We start from the raw sequence: 24,930 nt of genomic DNA, 5'->3' as shown, positions 1-24,930 counted from the left end.
AATCAAGTGATCAAAGCGAACATCATCAGGAATAAGACAAATCAAAATCATGCACCACCTGGTAGGATGCAATAAAAAAACCCACAAGAAATGCAGAGTCACTTCTGGATCTTTTAGACAAAGATGAATAGCCTGAATCTAATTATGAGGAAATATTAGACAAACGCAAATTGAGAGACATTCTATAAAATAACTGACCTGTTATCTTCAGATGAGTCATGGTTTTAATGGTCCAGACAATGACTGAGGAATTGTTCCAGACGAAAGGTGATTCAAAGAGAAACGACAACTAGACACAATGTATGATTCTGGACTGGATCTTTTTACCACAAAAGGTATTCTTAGGACAAGTGATGAAATTTGAATGAGGTTTTAGAATTAAATGGTAGTAATATATCAAAGTTAATGATCTGATTTTCATGGTTGTTTTCTGGTTATGGATAAATATCCCTGCTTGTAAAAAAATAACAAGCAAGTATTTTGTAAAATACTTGTAAAGTATTTTACTTGTAAAGTAAATTACTTGTAAAGTAAAAAAGTAACATGCTAAAGTATTTGGGGCTGATGGGGCATCAGGTCATCAACTTACAAATAGTTCTAGGAAAAAAAGATCTTTATACTGTATTTCTAACTTTGCTGTAACTTTTTGATTGTTTCAAAATAAATAATAATAATAATAATACCTGAAGATTATTCTGTGGGAAATGTAGAAGATAAATTAGAAGGAGATGAGAAGGACAGCAAGAGAGCCATTATGGGAGCTATTTCAATAATCAGACCAAGAAAAGGTGAATTAAGTGGGAACAGAGATGAAACAGGAACAGAGAAAAGAGGAAAGCTTTGGGAGATATTTAGGAAATAGAATTGACATGGTTTAGTGGCTAATTAGATTTAGGGAAAGAATGAAAGGAAGGAGTCTAGGGCAACTTAAATTTCTGGTTTGGGAAACTGAGTAGATAGTGGTACCATTAATTGATATAAGGAAGGAAGAGCAGATTTTTGGAGTAAGTAAGATGATGTCTGGCAAGTAAGTGCAGTGAGTCTTATTATCCAAACACTCTAGGCTACTTGACCAAATGAAGTATATCTTATTATCTTGTTATTAAGCTGAACTTGTATTCTGTGGTCTTATATTTCCACGAGAAGGAGAATTCCATTAGAGTAACATTCTTGGCCTATACTCCCACCCTTCACTCATTTCTCTCCTAAGGAGTTAGAGTTACTCAGCTGTAAAATGACTTTGGGAAAAGAACTAAGCATGCTCACTTCTACCTCTTCTGGGTTTCTCCTCTTCGGAGCCAACATGTCAGCATAATGTATACATTTTCTGCTCTTCTGTAGTCAAATCACCCTGTAGATTGTCTAGCTATGCCATTGATGGGTTGGGATATGTGTCTAACTCAGGGGCAAAGTTGGAGCAAACACATTTGGCCACATATCTAGAATCACATTGTCCAATCAGTTCTATCAGTAATAACAAAAAATTATGACATTTGATTTTAATTTATCTAACTCCTATACCCCATCTCTCAATTGGTTCTGAATCTGGGAGAGAAAGAAAGCAGCATAGTTAATTTGTCTCCTAAACCCAAACAGTTATGTAAACTTTTTTATTCCTCATAGTGCCTAATATAAGGCTTGAAACAAACTTATTGAATTGAATTCAATCAATGTAAAATAGAATGATGCTAAAACAATACTGTATTATAATTAAAAATATAGATCCTTCTAATTACTTGTTTTTCAGTTTCAGGTATTTAACACCACTGATTTAAAACTTGTTTTTCAACATGGTACAATATACAGTATACTTATTTACTTTTCTTCATACATAAAATAGAAATCATAATGGCAGTATTACCCCACATGGTTGTTCAGAGAATTAAGTAGACAATGTATAAATACCACTCTGCAACATATTAAATGAATGACACATATTTATTGCTGAGTCAGCATGCTCCCTGCACACAAAAGCACACAAACAGTGTGAATTTGTGTAAAATGAGTGGAAAAATCAAACAGAATGGAATTGCTAGGGTCAGTTATAAAGAAGCATATCAAATGATGTAGATCATGTTTTCCAAATTCTGCTTTGTGGATCACTTGTTGTGAAAAATATTAATAGGTTTCCAGAAGTGGTAGTGGGGAAAGACTATGAAAAATCCTTCAGTGAAGAAAAGTGTTTAACTCTATATTTTCCCAGTATATTTGATCATGGAAACCATTTTTTTCCCCAAGAACATTACTCAGAATGAGTACTCCATAGAGATTAGGACATTATGATTGAGAGGAAGAGGGTGGACTATCTGGTTGGGACTTCTTGATTTATTAAAATATCCTACGTTTAATTTGGCATAACATTAAGTCAAAGAACCGTAAATGCCTTGTTCATCCTATCCTGCTCCGCAGACTGTACATCTACCACTTCATTTAGCTAATTCCTATTCAAATATAAAGCTCAGTTTGAGTACCTCCTTCCTGCCCTTTTCCCAACCATATTCAGTTAATTAATTCAAATAATACTTATTGAGCACCATGTACCAGGTGCTGTTCTAGGAGCTGGGACTGAGCATTTCATAATAATCATCATAATACAACACAGTTTCATTCTCATGGAACATCCATTCAAGTTCCATGGAAGAAACAATTTCCATGGGAAGAAAGACACGGAACAAATCAACATATAAATGCTAATTCAGGAATGAAAAATTATGTAAAGAAAAAATAGCATAAAGGAGATAGAAAGTGAAGTGGTTGGTGGCTACTTTATATTCAGCAGTCAGAAAAGGCCTTTCTCATAAGGTGGCATCTGAATAATGACCCGAAGGAAGAAAGATAATGAGCCATGTAAGTCTCTGGGAGAAGGGCATTCCAGCCAAGTCAATGACAAGTACAAAAAACCTAAGGCAGGAACTGTTTGGCTTATCTGAGGTAATACAGGGAAGATGGCATGGCTGGAGTAAAATGAGCTTGGTAGAGAATGATAGGAGATAGATTAAGAGGTTAAAGAGGGAGAGTCAAATTATATAGCATGTTGTGTGCCTTTACTCTGAGTGAGATGGGAAGACATTGGAAAGCTAAGCAGATTAATAACATGATCTGACTTATATAAGACTATCTGCAGATTTGCAAAAGGATGATAAGGGCACAACAGTCAAAATCCAGGCAAGAGATGTTAATGGCTTATACAAGAGTGACAGAGAAGAGATGGTAAGAGCATCCTGATTCAAAATATATTTTGAAAGGAAAGCTAGAGGAACAATTTTTAAACTTTTTGATCTCAGGACCCTTTTACACCCTTAAACATTATTGAGAACGCTACAGAGTTTTTGTTTGTGAGGGTCATATCTGTAAATATTTAATACATTAAAGATTAAAACTGAGATACTTTTAAAACATAAGAATACACAAGTGCACATTTCACAATACACAAGTGCACATTTCACTAGCCACCAGAGCTATGATGTCACTGCACATCACAGTGCAATGATGGAAAACTCCATCAAGCACTCATGTACAAATAAGAATGAAAAAGCCAAAATGTCTTTGTATTATTATGAAAACAGTTTTGACCTCACAGACATTTGAAAGGGTCTTCAAGACTGCCAAAGGGTCCTGAACCACACTTTGAGAATTGCTGGCCTAGAAGGTTTTCTGATGGATTGGATATAGGGGTAAGAGAGAAAGAAAAGAATCAAGGGTGGGGTCAAGTCTTTTAGCCTGAGCTGCCATAAACTGAAATACAAAGTTTAGTGCTACACATGTTAAGTTTAAGATGCTTGTTAGACATTCAACTGAGATTTAGAGTAGCTGGCTGGATATGAACCTGCTGTTTAGGGAAGTTGCTAAAGAATGGCATCCACTGAGATTTTCATGTATGTGAAAGAAAAAAACCTGAATAACACAAAAGAAAAACACCATTTTAATAAGGTCTGCTGCTGTCAATGGCAATGTAGGCACAAAATTCAGAGAATTGCTTAGAAAAGGAGATGAAAAATTTTTTTTACGTGTAGAAAGTATCCGTAACAAATAATCTCCCATTGTCCTGGTGGATAAATTCAGCCAGGATTTCATCAAAAGAAGAGAAACGAGGATGAATAATATTCTACTGGCATATGATTTGGCTTGACCTTTATATAGAAGGATGGTGATTTTAGTCATTAATGAAGATGCAATTCATAAGTGGATGCTTTTTGGATTCTGGTTTTTCCCTTCCTGCATTGGGTCAGTCTGACCCAATATTGTGCCATTTATCTTCATTGATTTCTTTTACATCTTGTAGCTCTCTTATACAGACACCTCTAAGAAATGAAATGCTGGAGGTGGGATCACCCCATATTTAGCCAGCATCATCCTAGGTAGATTCAGATGATTTAGGGAACTTAAAAAGGCTCCCAAATACATTTCCTAAAAGCCAAAGTCGCTATCATCAGAGCCACTTGTGGATGAGACAGCAAGAGTGAGAGGATGTCTTTCAAAGGTCATATTTCAAATGAGGGCAAACATGATTTAATCACCACTATAATAACAAGTTGGGCTGCTATAGGGTTTTACAATTTACACAGCACAATAGCACATTTTATCTGATTTGAGTTTTACTAGGTCCCTGAGAAGCAGGCAAAGCAAATACCGTACTTACTTTGCTGACAAATTGAGGAGCAGAATGGTTACACAGAGGGTATGTGACAGAAGCATGATTAGAATTTAATTCCTATAAAAAGGCATCTACAAACAAAATTTTGCATATAATTCCATGAGTTTCATAGACCGTCTATAGCCTGTCCAAGAATACCAGCTCAAAAACATTTGCCTTTAGAGATACTGATTTAATTGGTCTGGGATAGGGCCCAGGCATTTTCAAAAAGCTTCCCAGGAAATTCTAGTTTATTGCGGACTTCTGGTTGATTAGTGGGGCAATTTACTTCTCTCTCAATTTTTTTACTTTCAAAATTGTTCTTTGTCTCACCTAAGATTGTTTTCTATTTTATTTTCTTTCTGTTTTTAGCCTTCTCCTCTCACTTAGGTTTGATTGCAAGACTCCAAATTATTGAATATAGTCTTCTTTGCTTCCCTCCTTTAGGCTATAAACTGTTGCCATCTATGTTTCTGCTCTTCTTCCTTTTTCCAATCCATATTCTCCTCTCAAATGTCATCATCCCTCTGGAATACCAATATTCCATCTTGATTATTTTCTCCCTAATGAGCTAATTAACATTGACCAGAGTTAGGAAACCAGAGTTCTTCCAGTCAATGGCTGTGTAACACTGGGAAAATTATTTAACCTCTCTAAGTCTCAGGTCCGATCAGTAAAATAAAGAAAAAATACCTACCCTGTCAGGTTTTTATCAGAAATAAATAAAACACATGCTCAATAATAGAAATAAATGGCTCAATACTCAATAATAAAAATATTTTTAAAAGATTTTCTCTTTGGAGGTCTTTTTATTACTTATCTATTTTTTTGCGGCAACCCAATACAATATTTTGTACACTTTCTGAGTTATATGCCTCTGCTTTTTACATACCCACTCTCATTTCTAATTTTAAAATCTAGCATATGTATTCTATAACCCCACAGTGCCCAGTAAAATGTTATTCTAGATTTGGCAAGAATTTTATGTAACCCCAGTTCTAAATCCTTAATAATAGAAGAGAGAGATAGTACAGTTTATTATTAAATTACTTTATTATTAAGCACACAAAAAGTCAAGAAGAATATCCAAAATATCTATTTCCTTCAGGTTGAGTTGTCACCTGATCTAAATAGAGTCCATCATGGGTAAGAGTTCAGGAGCAGCTCATCTTTCTTCAAATCATCTCCCTTAGTCTCTTGAGACAACTGGGCCCTTGACTTTTCTTTCTTTTCTTTAGTTTTATGGCTTCTTGCTTCTTTTTGATAGGGTCCCTCCTTAGCTGCAAAAGAGTGTGGCCTGAAGTTATTTCATTCTGTTGAATTCTACTTAAGATGTGATTTAAAGTATGTGGTGGGATCTGGATGGTACCAGGAGCACTTCAACGTGGATCATAACTTCCAAATTTTCCAGGTTGACTTCCTGTTAGCATCCATCTATGTTCATTAAAATATATTATTATAATGTTCAATATTAAGTACCCACTTGAATGATTTCTCTGTGATATTGTGTTAAAATGGTCTCTTTTTCTGCCTGCACCTTGGGTCACTTCTCAAAAGCCCTCTCCTGTTATTTTAGACTTGATTTGTGACATGAAACGAAAGAAAGGAGTGGAAAAACCCATCCAGCTAAAACCACTAGAAAGGCATAGCCCAAGAATCTAGTGTTTTAACAACTAATGCTTTATCCAAAGTGTCTCTTGCAACCAGTCATGCCAGACTGTTTGAACTTTGAAGCTAATTAGATTTAGTCACTCCTCCTATTATAAAATTTAACCTTTCTGTCCCCATCACTCATGTCTCTCCAACCAACTTTTCGTCTCCTCTTTCCCATTGTCTACAACAAAGTTTAATTTCCTGCATCTTGAAATAAAAGAAAAACTGTTTCCTCAGCTCTGCCCTTCCTTCAACAAGCTGTCATACTTTCATTTTGCCACCAAATTATTCAAAAGATTAATCTACAATCAGTGCATTGCTTTTCTCCAACTCTTCAACTCTTTGCATCTTAAACTTCTACCTTCTCCACTTGAAGGAAATTGCATTTTCTTTAAGGTCTTGGCCCTCATAATCACCAAATAAAGTGACTTCTTGATTTCCCTTTTTCCCCACCTTCCAACAAGTTTTGACAATGTTGACTAATCTCTTCTTCAATTTTCTTTTCTCCTTTTATATTCATGGTAATGTTTTGTCTTCCTTCTTTTATATCTCTCAATGCTCCTTCTCTCTCTCCTTTGCTAAGGCCTTATTTCTGAAGTATATGTGAAGAAGTTACTTAAACTTCCAGGTTCTCAATTTCCTCATCTATAATAAAGATAATAATATCCATTCCCAAAAAAGCATGAAAAGTAGACTACACTATGTGCCCAAAAAGTTATATTCCTTAAGCGTAAACATTTCCCAGCATTCTATCTTTCGTACTATCTCCTTTCACTATCAAATTCTATAAATGACTCTAAAAACTTTACCTTAAGCTCCTACCTTTCTCACTAAAGCTCCATATTTCCAACTTGAATATCATGCCTCACACTCAATAAGTTTAAAAAACCAAATTTATCATGCCACCCTCTCCCTCATCAAAATGAACTTCTGCTCAAGTTGCTCCTATATCTATTAATATCATTCCAAAATCCCAGCCAACCAGGCTCAAATCATTACTCATCTTTGACTCCCTTAGATCTAATCCATCTCTCCATGCACTAATGCTTTATCCAAAGCGTCTCTTACATCAATTACTATACAAAAGGGATAAAACATCATAACAAAGTGGTATTTATCCCAGAAATGCAAAGTTGGATTAACATTAAAAAATAAAATAATATAATTTATCACATCAACAGAACAAAGGAGGAAAAAAAATCATATGATCATCTAAATATATACAGAAAAAAAACTGAAAAACTTCAACACCCTTTTGTGCTAAAAACTCTCAGCAAACTAGGATTAGAAAGGTACATATAAAAACTTACAGTTTATATTATACTTAATATTAAAATACTGAAAGCTTTCCCTCAAAGATAGAGACTAAGACAAGCATTTTTGGTTTCACCACCTCCATGCACCATTGCCCTGCAGTCACAGCAGTAAGAAAAAGAAATAAAAAGTATAAAAATTAGAAAGCAAAGAAGTAAAAAAGTGATGAAGTAATACTATCATTATTCTCAGATGGTAGGAGAGAACCCTAAGAAACTTATTTTTTTTTTACAACTACCATAACTTTTAAATGAAATTATCCAGGTGGCAGGATACAAGGATAATATAAAACTCAACTGCATTTCTATATATCAACAACAAACAATTGGAAAGTGAAAATAATAAACAATACTAAAGCATTAAGTCAACTCAATGTGGAAAGTCTTTTTCCATGTAGGAAAAAAATGAATCTTGACTCCTACTTCACACAATATAAAAACAATTTGAGATGGATCATAGAACTAAACATAAAAAAGCCAGAAGCAGAAAGCTTCTACAAAAAAACATAGGAGCATATATTCACAACCTGGACAAGACACGAAAATCATTAACCATGAAAGAAAACATTGACAAATTGGATCTCACCAAAATTCAAACATTCTGTTTATCAAAAGGTACTATTAAAAAATATTTAAACAAATCACAGACTGGGGAAAAATATTTGCAGTACATAAACCTGATGAAGGACCCATATCTTTTGGAATTACAAGAGAACTGATAAAGAATTACTACAAATCAATAATTAGAATGTTGAACAACTCCATTAAAAAGATTTGAAATAGGCACTTCTCAAAAGAAGATATAAGAATGGGAAATAACCATAGGAAAAGGTGCTCAACATCATTAGTCACCAGGAAAATGCAAATTAAAACCATAATGAGAATCTTTTCACACCCATAAGAATGGCTAAAATAAAAAAATTAAAAAGTCTAATATGCCAAATGTTTGTTAGAATGTGGAGAAACTGAAATTCTTACACATTTCTGTTGGGGATTATAAAATAAACCAAGTACTTGGGAAAACTCTTGGGAAGTTTCTTTTAAAGTTAGCTACTTATCTACCCCATCTAATTCCACTCTTTGCTATCTATATGAAAACATATATCTATAAAAAGACTTGAACATGAGTATTCACAGCATATTCATTCATAATAGCAAACAACAGGAAAAAACACAGGTATCAATCAACAGAAGAATGGAAAACCAAGTTGTACTATATTAATCTAACAGAATACTACTCAGCAAAGAAAGGAACAACATGAGTGAATCCCAAAAACATTACGTTGAATGAAAGAAACCAGATACTGACATACACAAAACATACACACACACCGTAGGATTCAGTGTCCAAGAATAGGTGATCCTAATCTATGGTGATAAAAATCAGAAAGAAGTTGCCTCTGAGGCAGGAATGGGGGCAATTAATTAGAAAGGGGCATGAGGTAACTTTCTGGGGTGATACCAATGTTCTATATCTTGCTTTGAGTGGTGGTTGCACCTACATATACAACAGCCAAAATTCATCAAATTGTATTTTATTCTTCAATTAGGGGGAAAAAAGATACTTCACTAGGAAAACATTAAAAAAACAAAAGCCATTGCAAAAAGCATATAATTACTTAGCAGAAAACTGGTATGTCAGTAGACTTACCTAAAATTTTATTCAAATGTAATATTTTTTCCAAGTATTTTCAAGTACTTTTTCAAGTTTAAAAATAATTTTATTTTCAAGTATAAGTAAATGAACCTAGCCTTGTGAATTCATCTAAATAGGGAAACTCAGCTTTGTGTGTTAATATACTGGAGAGCAACAAAGAGAAACCAGTAGCATATAAATATTTCAGTTTCTGTGAATTGAAAATAGAATGCTTCACAATCTGGTGAATTTTAAGACATGAAAGAGCCCAAAGAAGCAAAGGTAAAAAGATCAAACACAGGATGCAGAAATAACAGCTGTGACTTAGTGAGTTAATAAATATGCTGAATAAAATCAAACCCAACAAAGCACAGCAAGTCTGTAGCTTCCAAGTAATTAACAGACTAATCAGAAAGACATGCAATGTATAATTAGCCCTACTTTATACTAAAAGCAAGGACTCCTTGGTTACAATGAATATTCTCCATTTATAAGTAGAGTTATGAAAAGTAGACTAGATAGAGGCATGCATGAGGCAAAGGGGAAGTAACCTAACTTGCTTTCTCTAAACAGTATCTATCTGCAGTGAATGAGATGAAAGTTCTGTATTTATCTCTCTTTTATTCTATATCATTCCTTTCACAATAGTCTGAACACACCTGTTAATGCCCTGGCAAAGAAATGTAAATTCATGAATAAGGGTTGCATTTATGCTTTTATTTTCAAGGCTCATCACCAGTTTTAAGAGTGAAATGATCATTTCAACTATATTATTAATTTTTAATTAGCAAACGAAAAAAAAGTTTGAATACCCACAAGTCAGTCTAACTTCACATTTCTTGCATTTCCAGACAGAAAGCCAGAATTAGCAAACACTTTAGAGGATTAAACTTTTGATCAAAATATAGGCACTTATACAAGCTAACCAATAATCTTTTCTTTGGACCAGTTAGCTCTTGACATTGTTCCATCCCTGACACACCTGTGACTTGTCAGAACACACCACAGAGTCCCTCGTCTATTCATCTTGCTGTCCCCCACCCATACCCTCTAGTCTCCAAACCCTTTCCTGAAATCATATGTCCTACTCCAATACTCCCTCATAGTTACTTCCACTTGAATTTTCTATTCCCTGCTCTCCACAATGAATGAGGAGCCCCAGGAGATCAGAACTCATAAAATGAAATAAGTAATGCACCAAAGGTTCTGAGGTAAAAGGAAGAGTAGCCCAAATGAGGTTATATTCTTTTCCAATTATACCTTAACTGTCATTGTTCTATTACATATATACTTACAGGCTGCAGTGGTTCTAATTTAAATACCATCATACTTAGTTTCCTGACTTTCTCACTTCATTTTTTCCTTCCTAAATCATCATTATAAAATCTAAAAAAGGAAGGTGGAGTCAGTTACTTTCATAAACACTTAAAAACAGACAGAACCAAGGAAGGGAGTCAAGATGGAATTTCTGGCTTTAATACTACCTCTAGTTTTCTTCAAAGTTTACCAAAATAAACCAAAATAAAATAGAACATGCAAAGAAGGATTTATGGAGTTAGATCCCTTAGAGTTGATTAGATTACAGATATGCAGAAAGGAATCTGTTTTTCATTCACTGAATGACCAAATGCATTTACTTTAAACAATTTATGTTGGTATAAAAATAAATATGTTTAGTAATGGATTTTATTAACTTATACATAGGATAATCTCCTAACTAAATAGTTAAAAATGCTGGAAATGTAATAGCTGCACAAAAACACCAGAAACACCTTAAAATAATGAGAGAATCAATGATAATAAATGTGACATTTAGCATCTAAACCTGGGTTTAGTGAGGTTTATTTCTTGAAGCAAATGGACTAGATCAAATTTCCCTGAAAAGGAAGAAGGGATTTTCCACCTCCCCATGTTAGGACACTGTGTGAAATGTTATCTGTGCCTAAACGAACCTGTGAGTTCCATCCTCATAAAGATGTTATACAACTTCATGAGGATTTTTCTAACCTCTGAGCAGGACTGGAGGAGACAACTATTATACTAAAGAAAGGAAAGGAAGTTCGATTCAGTTGCACAACCTTGCCCCTTTGGAGCGCCAATATCCTTATCCATAACACTAGAATATACATTCCCTTGAAACTGATGAAGTTTAAATGAAACAATTTATATGAAAGTATTCTATAAACTGTAGTGGATACATAAAGTTGAAATGCCATTTTATTGATGAATATGATTATAATAAAAATAATCCAAAATAAGTTACAGTAAAGAAGGTGAAATATTAAGCAAATCATTGCTCATTTAGACCAAAATAGTCTTAAAAAGACACATTTGTCCTACAAATTGCCTCAAAGGATTTGTTCATACTCTATATTTAAGTAGATGGTGAATGGCATTGATTGGATCCTAAGTCCTCCTCTCTTGGATTTTATGAGGCCCATTCAGAGTGAGCCAGGTTGAGAACACCACCAATTCCATGTTCTGAGTCCATCTGTTGACAAAAATATAATGCAAACAGCTTTATAAGTGCTATTTTCAATGAAATATCACAGAACAGCTTGTCCCAAGGATATGTCTAAAGCTTGCCTGCAAACCGCCTACTGGGAAATCCAACTGAAAGAGAAGAGGGAAGAGGAAGAAACCAATACAGAAAAGTGACAGAAATGGAAAAAAAAAAAAAAAAAAAAAAAAAAAAGAAGGGTAAAGAGAGACTAGGTAGAGAGAAATGAGCTCTGGAGGAAAATAAGGAGCAATGAGAGGTGCAATATCAAACACAGACAAAATCAGTTAGAAATCACAGTGAATAGAGAATTTAAAGAAAATATATAAAAACAACTGGGGTTGAAGGATAGAGAAGTGATCACAAATAATGCAGCATGTCCAGAGAAATGAAGACAAAAGGAGCAGGAAACACCAGAAAACATGTAACAGCTCAATAATTGGAGCATAATTATTAAAATGTTGTGAGAGGAAAATGATGTGAAATAGCCATTTTTCTATGCTTCACTTGTTTTTTTTCAAGTAACATACAAATTCATTTTTCCAAAAGCTAATACAGATTTCAATGTCTATCATCAACTCCAAGGGAAGGAAACATCTTCTTCCAAGTCCTTTCTTTTAACCTAAAAATCCATTTACGTAACATAACATAGTCCAGGCATTGCAATATCAGTTGTGCATGCACTGATTCAAAAACAAAATGCATGATAGTGCAGATGATGTCATTTTGGGCACTTACCTGGGGTCGAATAACTTTTACAATATTTTTGAGGGCAGTGTCGGGGGATGGAGGCGAGCAGTCAGGAGTTGGGCCTGTTGAGCTGTTTCTATGGTTACTAGTTCCTGGAGCAGTAATTCCTACCTCAGAGGCATTATCTGTGAATAAAAATAGAACTGCCATGAACCTAATCACTCAGTTTACCTTTTAAGACTTGAAATTACTTTAGTGAACATGAATTGAGATTTCAACTTAAAATTGGTATCAATCACAAGATCATAATGAGGAATATGCTCAGCAGTATATTTTAAAGATAATGTTTATTGACTGCCTTGTTTTCTTTTAGAATGGTAAATTTCACCCCCTGTAGTATTCCAAGAAGGAAGAGTGTTATTATTCAATTCATAGTGATAGATCATCCAGCATAGCTGTTAAGACTGCCACTATTATATGAACGACAAAATCTTACCTTAACTAAAAGAATATGATTGGGCTAAGTTTTCTCCATAATCTTTCAAATGGCTATTGATCTTTATTAAAGTAGAAGTTTCATATCTCTGTGATTCATAAAACCCAAACTCAAGCCTCCTTAAAGCACTTTTCCCAGAAATCCCTCAAACTATAGAAAAGCATCCCAGTGAATTAACCTTGATGAAAAACTGATATTTTTGCAAAATGGTTTTATAATGTAGACAAACATAAAACTATCAACCCCAGATAAATATATCCTCCTATATGGTCAAAACTAAATGAATGAAATTTCAAAAATCTAAATTAATCTTCCATTATGTTCAGTATTAGGGAGGAGAAATAAAGAAAGTGATGACTTTAAAATCAGTGACATGTGTAACATTTTCTTCTTAAATTTATATCAAAACAAAATAACGTCAAAGATGCAGTTTTGGTATGTTTAAATTACTTAGAAAAGGATGGAAAATGTTCCATAAATAACTCCTGCTAGCACATAAAAAGTTATATTATTTTAACAACAATTTGGCAATCCTCTACATAGCTTTTTATGGAAACTGTTGCAAGCTCAAATCTGCAAAAAATTTACTTCCCTGTTATGTTTTTAATTAGTTCCCAATAATTTTCTCTCCTAGATAGTTGAATTGATGCAAAAATGACTGAGACTGTGAATTGTTTATAGACCAGCAAAGTTCTCTCTTCCCTGGTCCTTGTCTACAATCCCAAGCGAAAAGCAATGATTTATGAAGGCAGCTGTTGCTCATAAAAAGCAAGGGGATGAAAACTCTACCCACCACATAAAAATATAATTCAGGAAATCCAGAAATAGACTCATGAAACAAAAAACACAAGTGTGACATGTTGAATTAAATAGATCATTTATAAAATAAATCTTAACCACAGGGGAAGAGGGGAGGGAGGAGGGTGAAAGGGATGATTAGGCACGTGTGTGTGGTGATGGATTTTAATTAGTGTTTGTTTGGGTGGTGAACATGAGAACATGATGTAATCTATGCAGAAACAGAAGTATAATGATGTACACCTGAAATTTATACAACGTTATAAACCAATGTTACAGCAATAAAAAAATAAAATAAATAAATACAAATAAAACATAAAATAAAATAAATCTTAAAAATGTCCAGAGCTCACTCTTTGACTCTGGCTTAGTAGATAAGGTGGGATTTGAAATAGCATCTCAAGAATAGGCAGGGTTCTGAAAGACAATAGTTTGTAGGGATGGTCTTCTGAGTAGGATAGAATAATATGAGTAAATATTAAAACAGAAACAAAATATCAGTCAACGAGACAATGACAAGATGCCCTGATTCTCTCCAAGTGGTTCCTTCCTTCATTCATTCAACCATATATATAAAAACATTTATTTGGGGGCAACTATGTGTCAGGAATTATGTTATGTTCTAAGATTAAATTAAAAAGAACCTCTATCAGGGATTAGTGGGTAGGGAGTGATGAAGGGTGGAGCACAGAGGATAGTGGGGGAGGCTGTGCTTGTAGAGGGGAAAGAGGTATATGGGAGCTTTCTGTACCTTCTGTTCAATTTTGCTGTGAATCTAAAACTGCTCTAAAAAATAAATTCTATTAAAGTTTTTAAAACTTTCTGCCCTTGAGAAGTATACAATCAAATGTGGCATCAGACATGCAAACAAATTATAATGCAATATAACTTGAAAACTGATAACAGATAAATGAAGCATGATGAAAAAGCAGAAGGGGGAGCAATCAGACTGTGGCTGGGAAGGAAGATGGTTGTGAAAGGCTTCAATTTTCAGGCAAGAAAGCTGGAACAGAACATAAAACATACGGGCATGAAGGTAGAAAGAGCACAGATGAAGCTGTTATTTTATGTTTTGAAGAAGTTGGAGATGAATTTAGATGAGTAAAAGGAAGTTTATTAACATATGTTGATACTTAATTCTGTAGGCAATGAGAAATATTGAAAATATTTAAGCAGGGAGTGACATAGTAATAATAATAGCTAATGTTCATTGGATTCCAATGAAATAATGTTAGACAGACTTTATTCTTGTCATTTATCATTTATTCTCTCTTTTGTACTTTTCATTGTTGTCTCTCTGTGTTGCATTCTGAATCATTTCTTATATTCATTTTCCAGTTTATTGGCTCTTTCTTCAGCTGCTTCTAGTTTGCTATCAAACCATTTTCTTAATTCCAATTATACTTTTCAGCTCTAAAATTTCTATTTGGTTCTTTTTCAAATACACTACGTCACCATTTGGCATTTTTCAGTTCCCTAACAACATTTTCAAGCTTATTTCATTTATTGGAAAGTGGCAAGTACAGTTGTTTGGTTTTTTTAAATCTGTGTCTGATAATTCTAATATCTGAAGTCTCAATGGATCTATTTCCATGTCTCTGGTTCTCACTCATGGTATCTGTTCTATTGTCTGTCTCATCTTCAATTCGGTGCTACTTTTGTTACTGAACTTTTTGAACTTTTGTTAGAACAAGACATATAACATTAAACATAACACTTTGTCTTTTAGTAACTGTTAATTCAAAAAAGCATGCAAACTTGCATTCTAATACCAGATGCTGAAGTCTGTGAAAAACTTGCCTGTTCAATGTTAGACAATTTATTAAACCTCTCTGGATTTCAGATTCCTTAACTTTAAAAATAAGGATGATAAGTAACTATCTTGTAGGGTTTATGTGTGCAGAAAATTGAGAGAATACATATGAAAAATAACTAGCACATTATCATACACATAGTATAGGTTTAATAAATTTGAATTTTCTTTTTCCCTATCAAACCAAATATCATCAGAACTAAAGTTCTAGTTTCCCTATCAAACCAAATATCATCAGAACTAAACTACAGTAAAATATGGAAAAGAAAATCCAGAGTGAAAAGCAAAAAGATAAATAGTAACGCTTTGTAGATAACATATCTAGAGTAATGACTGTGGGTACTTGGGTGGGATTTGAGACCAGCATCTTTTACCTAGTAACACAAATTGGTCAAGACAGAATTTAATTCCAGGAATAAGAGATGATCTCTTCAGGAATGATTCACTGCAAGAGCTGGCCCTGTTGACTGCCTTTGTATCAAAGCCAGAAAAACTGCTAGGTAGTCCATGCAGACCGTAAAGCAAAAGCTTCTTGAATATTTCTTATAAGTAATTTAATACCTAGTAAAAGATAGAGGGTAATCAAGTACTAAATTATTTAGAAAAGACTATAAGTGTCTCCATCTTCTGAATCCATGATCTGCACCATTACACAGATAATTTGATTTTATACTACCTTGCATTGTTCATTATCTCTTCCAGACTAGGTTATATTTTCACAGAGACTTACAGTTCCCTTATCCCCTACATAGCTCTTAGCTCAATGCAATCTTTTAAAAACACTAAGTGAAATAAAGTGAATAAAGCAAAACTGTGTGTCAATGGCAACCATCACAAGTGCCCTTAATTACATGGAGAAAGGTGATCTGGCTTTTATAATTCTGTGGTCCTTTTGGAGAAAATCCAAATGAGAAGCATATTCTGGAACATGCATAAGAGTCTGAGGAAACTGATTTATTCCTAAAATATCCTTTATTATATATTATTAAAAAAATAGCAATTATCCAGTGGATTTTGTAAAATGACAGCCTTTGTCCAAGGTAGTTTTACATGGTCAACCTACATTTCACACCTGCAGCTACAAAACATTGCTGATGAAAAGGAAATGAGGTGTGTAAAAACTGCTTAGAGAAAATTACTGAATTCACTTGCAATGTCAGATTGAAATAAAAGACATCTTTTAGTCAGATTCCCTTACTACGCATTAGATTATGCATTATGACTGTCAGTTTCCTCTACAATAACAAGCTTAGAAAAAAACACCTTCCAGTTTACTTGAGCTTTTAGAAGAAAAGTATTCTATGAATACAAAATAATTCATGTGCAATGTCACAGTGTAGAATTTTAACATCATTCTCTAGCATTAACAGTTAAAGTACACCAGAGACCATGCTAGTTGCTATGTAGCTGACAAATAGGACTGAGATTACTTCTAGCTGGGGATTCAGGAAAAGTGTCAGGGAAGAGGTGATGATTAAGCAGGTCTCTGACAGGTTAGTAAAATTTAGACATGAAGAAATGAGTGGGAAGAACATTCCAAAAGTTGAAAGTAGGATGAGCAAAAGGTAGAGAGATGAGAAAGAATTAGGCACATTTGTGGAATAAGGAAGAGTTCAGTTTGAATAGAATATAATATTCATGGTGGAAACACTAAGGAATGGAGGGGCCATCTACAACAAATTTGGGCTGTGGTATCAGACAAACCTAAACTGAAATCCTGGCATATTTAACCTCAGTTTCCTCACCTGTGAAACAGCTTTTCTTATAGTGTTGTTGTAAAGAAAAATGAGGTATGTGTGTATGAATGTGTGTGTTTAACATATTGCCTGGCACATAGTAAGAGTTCAATAAAAGTAGGTGTTGTTATTATCATCATACATATATACATATAATAATAATAAATATAACTAGATAGGTGGCTTGAGGTGTTATTCTGGAAAGTCTTGAATACAACACTAAGTAATCATCAAGTAAGTATTTAATAATTATTCATCTACCAATTCATGAAGTTCAATTTTTAATTGTTGACCTTAAGTTAGGGATTGGCAAACTTTTTCTGCAAAAGGCCGGATAGTACATATCTTAAGCTCTGTAGGCTATATGGTCTCTTTCATAACTACTCAACTTCGCTGTTATAACACAAAAGCAGGGGTAGACAATATGTAGGCAAATGGTGTGGCTGTATTCTAAGAAAACTTTATATACAAAAACAAGCGTGGACCAGATTTAGTTTGTAGGCCATAGTTTGTGGACCCCTGCCGTAAGTACTTCCCACGGAAATGTTTTCCCTCTTATGGAGAAACCTAAAATGTTATATTATACATTTACTTTTCCCCCCCATATTATATATGAATATTCTTCTCACTATGTAATTAAAAACTAAGGTTTTCATTATGCAAGTAGAAATGTATTTATCATTTGTATAAAAAAATAACATTACATCTAATCCAAGGGCAGTGCCTTGTAGACAATAAGTGTTCAACAAATGCTCATTGGATGGATAAATAAATGAATAAGACCAATTGAATCTTTGATTCTAAAGTAACTTTGTTTTAGTAATGGTCCATGACCATCATTTCTGTGAGAGACAGTATAAAAATCATAAGTAAAATAGTCCAAATATCTTCTGTTTCAATATCTTCAGTGAGAAAGTGCTCACTGTGTATCAGTTGAAGTTAATACGTAACAATTGTTTTAGAGAATTATTTGATATTCCAAATATTTAATGTATTCTATTTTCTCCTAGCAATAGTTTCTTAAGAATTAGCAATTCCTTTAAATATACTGAAAACTGAAACACTTGAACCTTCATTACTATCACCAACAACAGCTTTACATATTCAATCATCTGATCAAGTAGCTACTTTACCAGATAAAATGTGTGGTAGGCAGCTTCTAAGATGGTCCTGATTGATCCCTGCCTCATGGTAGTCATGCTTTTGTTAAATTCTCACTCCTAGAGTGTGAGTTGAACTTGTTGACGAGCTTCTAAACAAATAAATATAGAAGTGAAGAGACGTCACTTCTGGGATTAGGTTATAAACAGACTGTGGCTTCTGTCTTGGGTGTGTTCTCGTGCTCTCCTTCTCTCAGATCTTTTGCACTGAGGAAAGCACATAACCACATTGTGGACAGCCTTTTGGAGAAGCCCATATGGCATGGCGAGGGACTGAAGCCCTCAGTTCAACAGCCCACCCTGAACTGAAACTTGTCAACAACCACATGAATCAGCTTGGAAGTGGATCCTTCAGGCCCAGTCAAGCAGAAATGACTGCAGTTCTAGCCAACAGCTTGACTGCAACCCAGAGAGACCCTGAGCCAGAACCATCCACCTACGCCCCCACTGGATTCCTAACCCACAGAAGCTATGAGATAATAAATATGTGTTGTTTTCAGCCACAAGGTTTGGGGTAATTTGCTATGCAGCAATAGATAACTAACATGTTAGATGTTTGGCTAACATTTATAATATGGCCAACATGTTAGATGTTTGGGCTACAACGGTAAACAGATTCTCAGCTTTGTTTTAAAATTGCTGACTATTTAATGGAAAATATAGAAAGGCAAATATAGAATTACAAAACTGCTTTAGTTACACTACATATCAGGTACTATGAGAGCACAGGAGAGTGAGCCACTAACTAAGGGGACCAGGGTGGGGAGTTAGGTTATGGGTAAAAAGAGAAAGCAAAGAAGAAAGATTTAATCAGAGCCTTGAAGGATGAGTGCCATCAAGCACTCAAGGAGGGAGAAGCATTCCAAACAAAGAAAATAGAATATGCAATGGGGCAGAAGCGTGAAAGAGGTTATGCCTTTGAGGAACTATAAATAGCTCAGCCTGGCTGGAGCACAGGATACATGTGGAAAGTGAATGGAGATGATGTTTGCAAGATAAAGTATTAAGATAAAAGACAGAAGGGTGTACGAAAAGAAGAGAAAACAAAACTGACTTTGTAAAAGACTGAATTTTTCTATTTAAAAAAAAAGTTAGCAACATTACATTTCTAAAATTGTTTTCCTTGAGGCTATGGTCAAACAACACTTTTATCTATAAAAAGAACAGGCTACAAAGCTATAGTCAGTTTAAAATTCTCTACATGGGAGAAGCCACATTTGCGTGCTGAGAGGCAGAATGATTGAGCAGCAACTTCAAGCCTTCATTCAACGTTTGAACAACTCCAATCTGTAAAGACCTTTGGTTGTATCTACACCAGAGAAGTTCTTCTAAAGAGCCAACAACTCTAGGGCTGAGAAGACATCAAAGAGTCCAAGGTCTCAGTACAACTAAGTAAAGTAGCCCCATGTGGTGGGACAGTATTCTCTATTCCCTTAACCACTCATTCCAGTTCCTCCCCCTTCTTCACCCATGGCAGGGAGAGGGTCTTTTAATTTGTGAGCAATATTAGTAGAAGAAAGTCTTGTATATCTTATAGATTCTCTACTCTGAAGAAGCTCAAAGATTTAAGAGGAATTCGGGCAGTCACTGACAGTAGAGTTTCACCATCCTCCTCCCAGGATGGTGCCAAGAATGACAATTCCTTGGCCTTGACTAGCAAGATGGAATAGATTCCTGGGGCAATGCATAGTAAAGAAAATGAGAGACAGAGGGAGGCCAGATGAGATGGGTCCCCTCCCAAGGTTGACTTTTACAGACTGAAGTGTAAGCTAATGAAGAAAGTTGAAAAAAAAAATTAAAGAAGTAAAATATTTGGCCTTACACTGGCAATTCATGGATTCTCTTGTTTTGCTAGTATATTTGTGCTTCAATTCTCACACAGATTTTTGTTCTCCAGGATCTAGTGCCTTGAGCCCCAATTAGGGTCTCAGGCTTTCCCTTTGGTCTTGACAACAAATTTTTTTTTATGGTTTTACTGTCAGTGGTTCCTAGTATTTATCTCCCATATCTTTCTGCTCATTCCAAAATGGTATTTACACCAAGCTAAGACACACTCTAGCACTATCTTGCAAGGTCTGAACCCCTCCTAAGCAGGCAATGACTTCCCATTAAGAGAAGTTAGAGAATGAACTTGCTAAAATGAAAATATCATAGTAGTTGGAGGTGAAAATGACATTTATTCTTCCACACCACAGGCCTAAATTCCAGGATTCTTTCACATTCATGTAAAAATGAGTCTAATATCATCAGATTCTGCTATAGTCTGTGCTGACTCATATATATAGCTTATTGTACTTCTATTTACTCTCTTTTATTCCTCAAAGCCTTATACATGTTTCCCAACCTTGCTTTCCACCCCCAGCCAGTCATCACCTTGGAACCTTCAGTTTCCTTGTAGATGTTCAAGCAATCACCTAAGCCTCAGAGTGTTCTGATTTCTACTCATGTGATCTTTGCCTTAATTCTATTCAGGTTGCCATGTCTAAGGTTAACCCATGTACTTCATTAAGAACAGCAACCGCTTCATAAGGGCATCTTAATCTCTAAGAACCTATTCCATAGACACAATATCCAATCATTTTCACTCTCTCATTTCCCATACTCATGCTATACCTCTTGTTCCACTGAGACTTTTAATCCGTTTATCCACATAATTTCATTCAATCTATCAACCCTTTCTATCTTCACTTGTTTACTTATTCAGCTTAGACATAATGGTCCATCATTTAATAATTCTCTTGCCAATTACTACATCCATTCCTCTTGTCATTTTACCACACACTCTGAGCAAAACCCTCATCCTATTTGCTATTAAGTAAGGTATTAAGTTGACACCTTAATGTGCCACCCAGATTCCCCTTCAGATATGAAAGATTTAGTCCCCTAGCTGTTTGAAGTGTTGCTGGCAGACAGTCTTGACTTGTCAGCCCACTTTGGAAATTCCCTTAGCTGAAGAGAACCACCTGACCCAAGGTCACACCCCCTCCAGGAGCAGCCTTCTTCCAATGTCTGCTTAACAGAAGACTATAAAGGCCCTGCCTGGTCACCAACTTGGGATGATTTTAAAGGACTATTCCAGTTTCTGAGTTCCTTGGGGAGTCTTTGGAGGCCTATATTGAGAATACCTTGCAGGCTAACATCTCCTTCTGCCCTATCCTGCTTCCTTTCCACATTCATTGCTTCCAAGAACATTTTTAATTGATCTCCTGTACGCCAATTTCCATCTCAAAGTCTGCTGCCTTGCGAATCCATCCTGGATTGACCTCAGTCTAACTGTTTTCCATGGTCTCTTTTGCAATTTTTTTCAACAATCATGTACTAATCACTGAGAAAGAAAAGCCATTCAACTGCTATAAATTAGTGTTATCGAATGATTTGATACGGTCTTACAAATCATTTCATGTGGTAAAAAAAAACACTGCAATAGAAAAATGGACCAAAAACCAATAGGCACTACACAAAAGAAAATACAAATAAATGCATAAACTTTTTTCTCAACCTTTGCTTAAAATGTTACATAGGAATGAATGGTTGACATACAATCTTCTGGTTTTGTTTTGATTTAATTAATGTGGAAACAAAATATTCACATGGTTAAATATTCAAATAGCATAAAATGGTATACTATGATAAATGAGCCTGATTCCATCATAAGAAACCATACCCTGCTCCATTTTTTTTGTGAGTTCTTATAGGAATTCATATGGAAAGATTGGAAAATCATATGCATTTGTGTGTGTGTATGTGTATCATACATATATCATTTTCTTACACAAATGGAAGCATATATACCTATGATATCAGTTTATCCAGGCTTCATTTCATGTCCCTACCCTACTTTCCCTTTTTTTTATCTTGCCTTCTAAATTTTAAGAAGCTGGATTTTATATTTCCTCATTAGTTGATCCAGTAATTAAGCTGCAATTAACATAAAAATTTCCTTTAATTAGCTTAAGCAATGAGGACACTGATGATTGATTCCACCTAACAGGGAGTCTAGGATCAGGGTGGCTCCAGGTGCTGAATGCAAGTGCTCTGGCTCCTCTTTTCTGTGGCTCTCTTGGCTGTGGTCTCTTCTGTGTGATGCTTCACCCCCAGGCTGGACACAAGATGACTCAGCAGCTTCCAGCATCATATCAGATATGATAATATCAAAATGAAGAAGGTCATCTCTTTCTTGATTGTTGTTTAAGAGTCTTATTAGTCAGATTTGTATCAAATGTTGATATCCAACCCAATCACTAACAAGAGTTGGCTTAGACTAGTGAGCACTTGCTCCCTGGAAGGTGGGGTAGAAACCAACCTCTGGAAATGAATGGCCATGTAAAAGAGGGTGTCTACTTAAAAAATCAGGATTCTGCTACAGAATACAAAATGGATAGAAGGGTAGGGGAAGTCAAAGAATAAATATTAGGTAGGCAATCATGAATATATACTAGACTGCATAAGTTTTCTATCCCTTCTACAATACAGAAGGAGTGTAAATAAATATATATTGACATATTCAAATTTATTCTTCATTACCTTCTCCTTTCCTGCCAGGTCCTCCTCTGTTCGCTCTCTTTTTTCCCCTCTTTTTTATAAGGCTCTTCATGATTTGATCCCTCTTACCTCTCCAGCCTCCATATTTTTTACACATACCTATTTTTTGGCCTTGAATATCCTTCTGGCCTTGATATGTCTCAAGTAAAGAATCATCCTCTCAAGGAGGACTCTCTTGGAACACCTAGTGTGATGCTGGAAGGAGAGAAGAGTATAATGAAGAATAAGTATGAATGTGCAAGTGTGAGTTAAATTCCCTTCCCATACGGTCCTGTAGCATCCTGTGCACCTGTACATTGACTATCATCTATTTGTGTGTTCCTCTTTTACTAGACTGTGAGTCCTCTCAAGGCAGACATAATGTGTCTAATTTGTCTTTATATCACCATCACCCATTACAGAAGGATCATTTATTAAGGGTCAGGACTCAATTTTTGAAGTCAGAGTATTATGGACAAAACAATATTTCATGTATTTTTTAAAAATGTGTTCCATATCATTTACTTATTATCTATGATATATTTGCACAGCACTGGCAAGAACAAGTTTTCAAATAATCAGAATTTAGCAAAGAAGTTAAATGCCCAAATAAAATAAGTTTAATTTAATTAATGCCTGTTGTAAAAAGCTTACATAGAAAGGTAGAGAAATCTTGATAAAATTTCCTAAATTGGAGACAAGCACTTACAATTCAAAGACATGAACCATTGGTCTTATTCTCATTATGGTATGCAATATCAACCATGGAGATTATAATGTATTAGGCATTAAATAGCCTACAAATTCTTGTTCATTTCACAATCACTGATCTCAGAAAAGCATAATCATTATAAAGAGGATTTCAAAGGTAGGAGTGACTTTATATCTTTCATTTCTTAACAGAAATGAAAGGAGGAGGAAAATGGGGATGGTAGATCATCACATCATGATTTATTTTGTTATGGAGTTTGGTTTTCCTCTTAATTACTATTACACTTCAGTCTAAATAAATTTAGATTTCATGTCAAACTTTGACCTTTTTGGAAAGTCTTGGTTCCTTCGTTAGTAAGCAAAATTCCTACCTGAGAAAGCTATCAATTCCCCAATTCCCCTATTTTTTCATACATGTGATTATAGTTTACTAGATTACTTCATTCACATGCCTATGGCAAGATGTGTGTTACAACTAACAAGTGTGTGCACACAGGCACACATACAATATAGATCTGAGAAAATATTGGTTGTGTAAATTAAATGTGCAGAGTATTTCATGGCATTAATGGTTTTTACTCAAGATGACAGTAAATTCTAGGAAAACTGGATGGAAATCACCACCTATATAAAGAAAGTTTTGTTTTAAATCTGCATTAGCCAGGAACCCATATTTACTTTGGTTATCTGGTATTTTGGTGTAAAATTTGGCCACAAATTAGTCTTGCTCTATTATTATTATCTGAACATATATTTCCTTGGTAATGCTATCATACTCATCATATTCATGATGACAGATTTCACATATTATAAGAGAATATATTGTATGGAATTACAATTTGTTTAGACATACTTTGGAAAAAGATCGCATTTCACATGCTTTCATAAATCAGATTGAAATGTCTCAGGATTCCCAGAAAGTAAATGAGAACCAAAGTATTATTTAATCCTACTCATCTCTCCTTCTCTTTTATACTCAGAGCAGGAGTAAAACTTAACTGGAAGCAAAGATTTACATCTTTTCCTATTCTGGAGATAATTCTATGTTCACACTATTGCCCTAATTTCTTCCTTATTGAAAAGCCTATCTATCCAGATGACAGCATCAGTAAACAGAGATGAATTTTCTTCAGTCCCATTGCCTACAGATATTTTCAAACGCCATTAATTCCAACACGACTAAGTTCCTTTAAAGGCTGCTTTCTTATATATATTCTTTTATATAAACTCTCCAGATTCAGTAAATTGTTCATGTGTCCCTGTAAAATCA

The 24,930-nt window shown here is 34.7% G+C and overlaps 1 protein-coding gene and 1 long non-coding RNA gene across 2 annotated transcripts in view; one reads left to right on the top strand and one right to left on the bottom strand.

The window, feature by feature from the left end:
* LOC147913751 (uncharacterized) overlaps positions 1 to 1,787 on the top strand; it is a 91,912-nt gene extending 90,125 nt beyond the window's left edge. The window contains exon 3 of the long non-coding RNA XR_015556379.1: positions 1,748 to 1,787. This is a non-coding gene — a long non-coding RNA (uncharacterized LOC147913751). The remainder of the gene's footprint in view (positions 1 to 1,747) is intronic.
* Positions 1 to 24,930, bottom strand: part of LOC106803129 (ankyrin repeat and sterile alpha motif domain-containing protein 1B) — a 762,921-nt gene that overhangs the window by 329,554 nt on the left and 408,437 nt on the right. The window contains exon 11 of the mRNA XM_087449060.1: positions 12,474 to 12,610. Within this exon, the coding sequence (XP_087305186.1) occupies positions 12,474 to 12,610 (137 nt within the window). The remainder of the gene's footprint in view (positions 1 to 12,473; positions 12,611 to 24,930) is intronic.

This window comes from Ceratotherium simum, chromosome 25, assembly GCF_057802395.1.
Source record: "Ceratotherium simum simum isolate JZ-2026a chromosome 25, ASM5780239v1, whole genome shotgun sequence".
In the NCBI taxonomy this organism is placed as follows: domain Eukaryota; kingdom Metazoa; phylum Chordata; class Mammalia; order Perissodactyla; family Rhinocerotidae; genus Ceratotherium; species Ceratotherium simum.
Note: the sequence above shows the minus strand (reverse complement) of the source record. Positions and strands in the feature narration are given on the sequence as shown.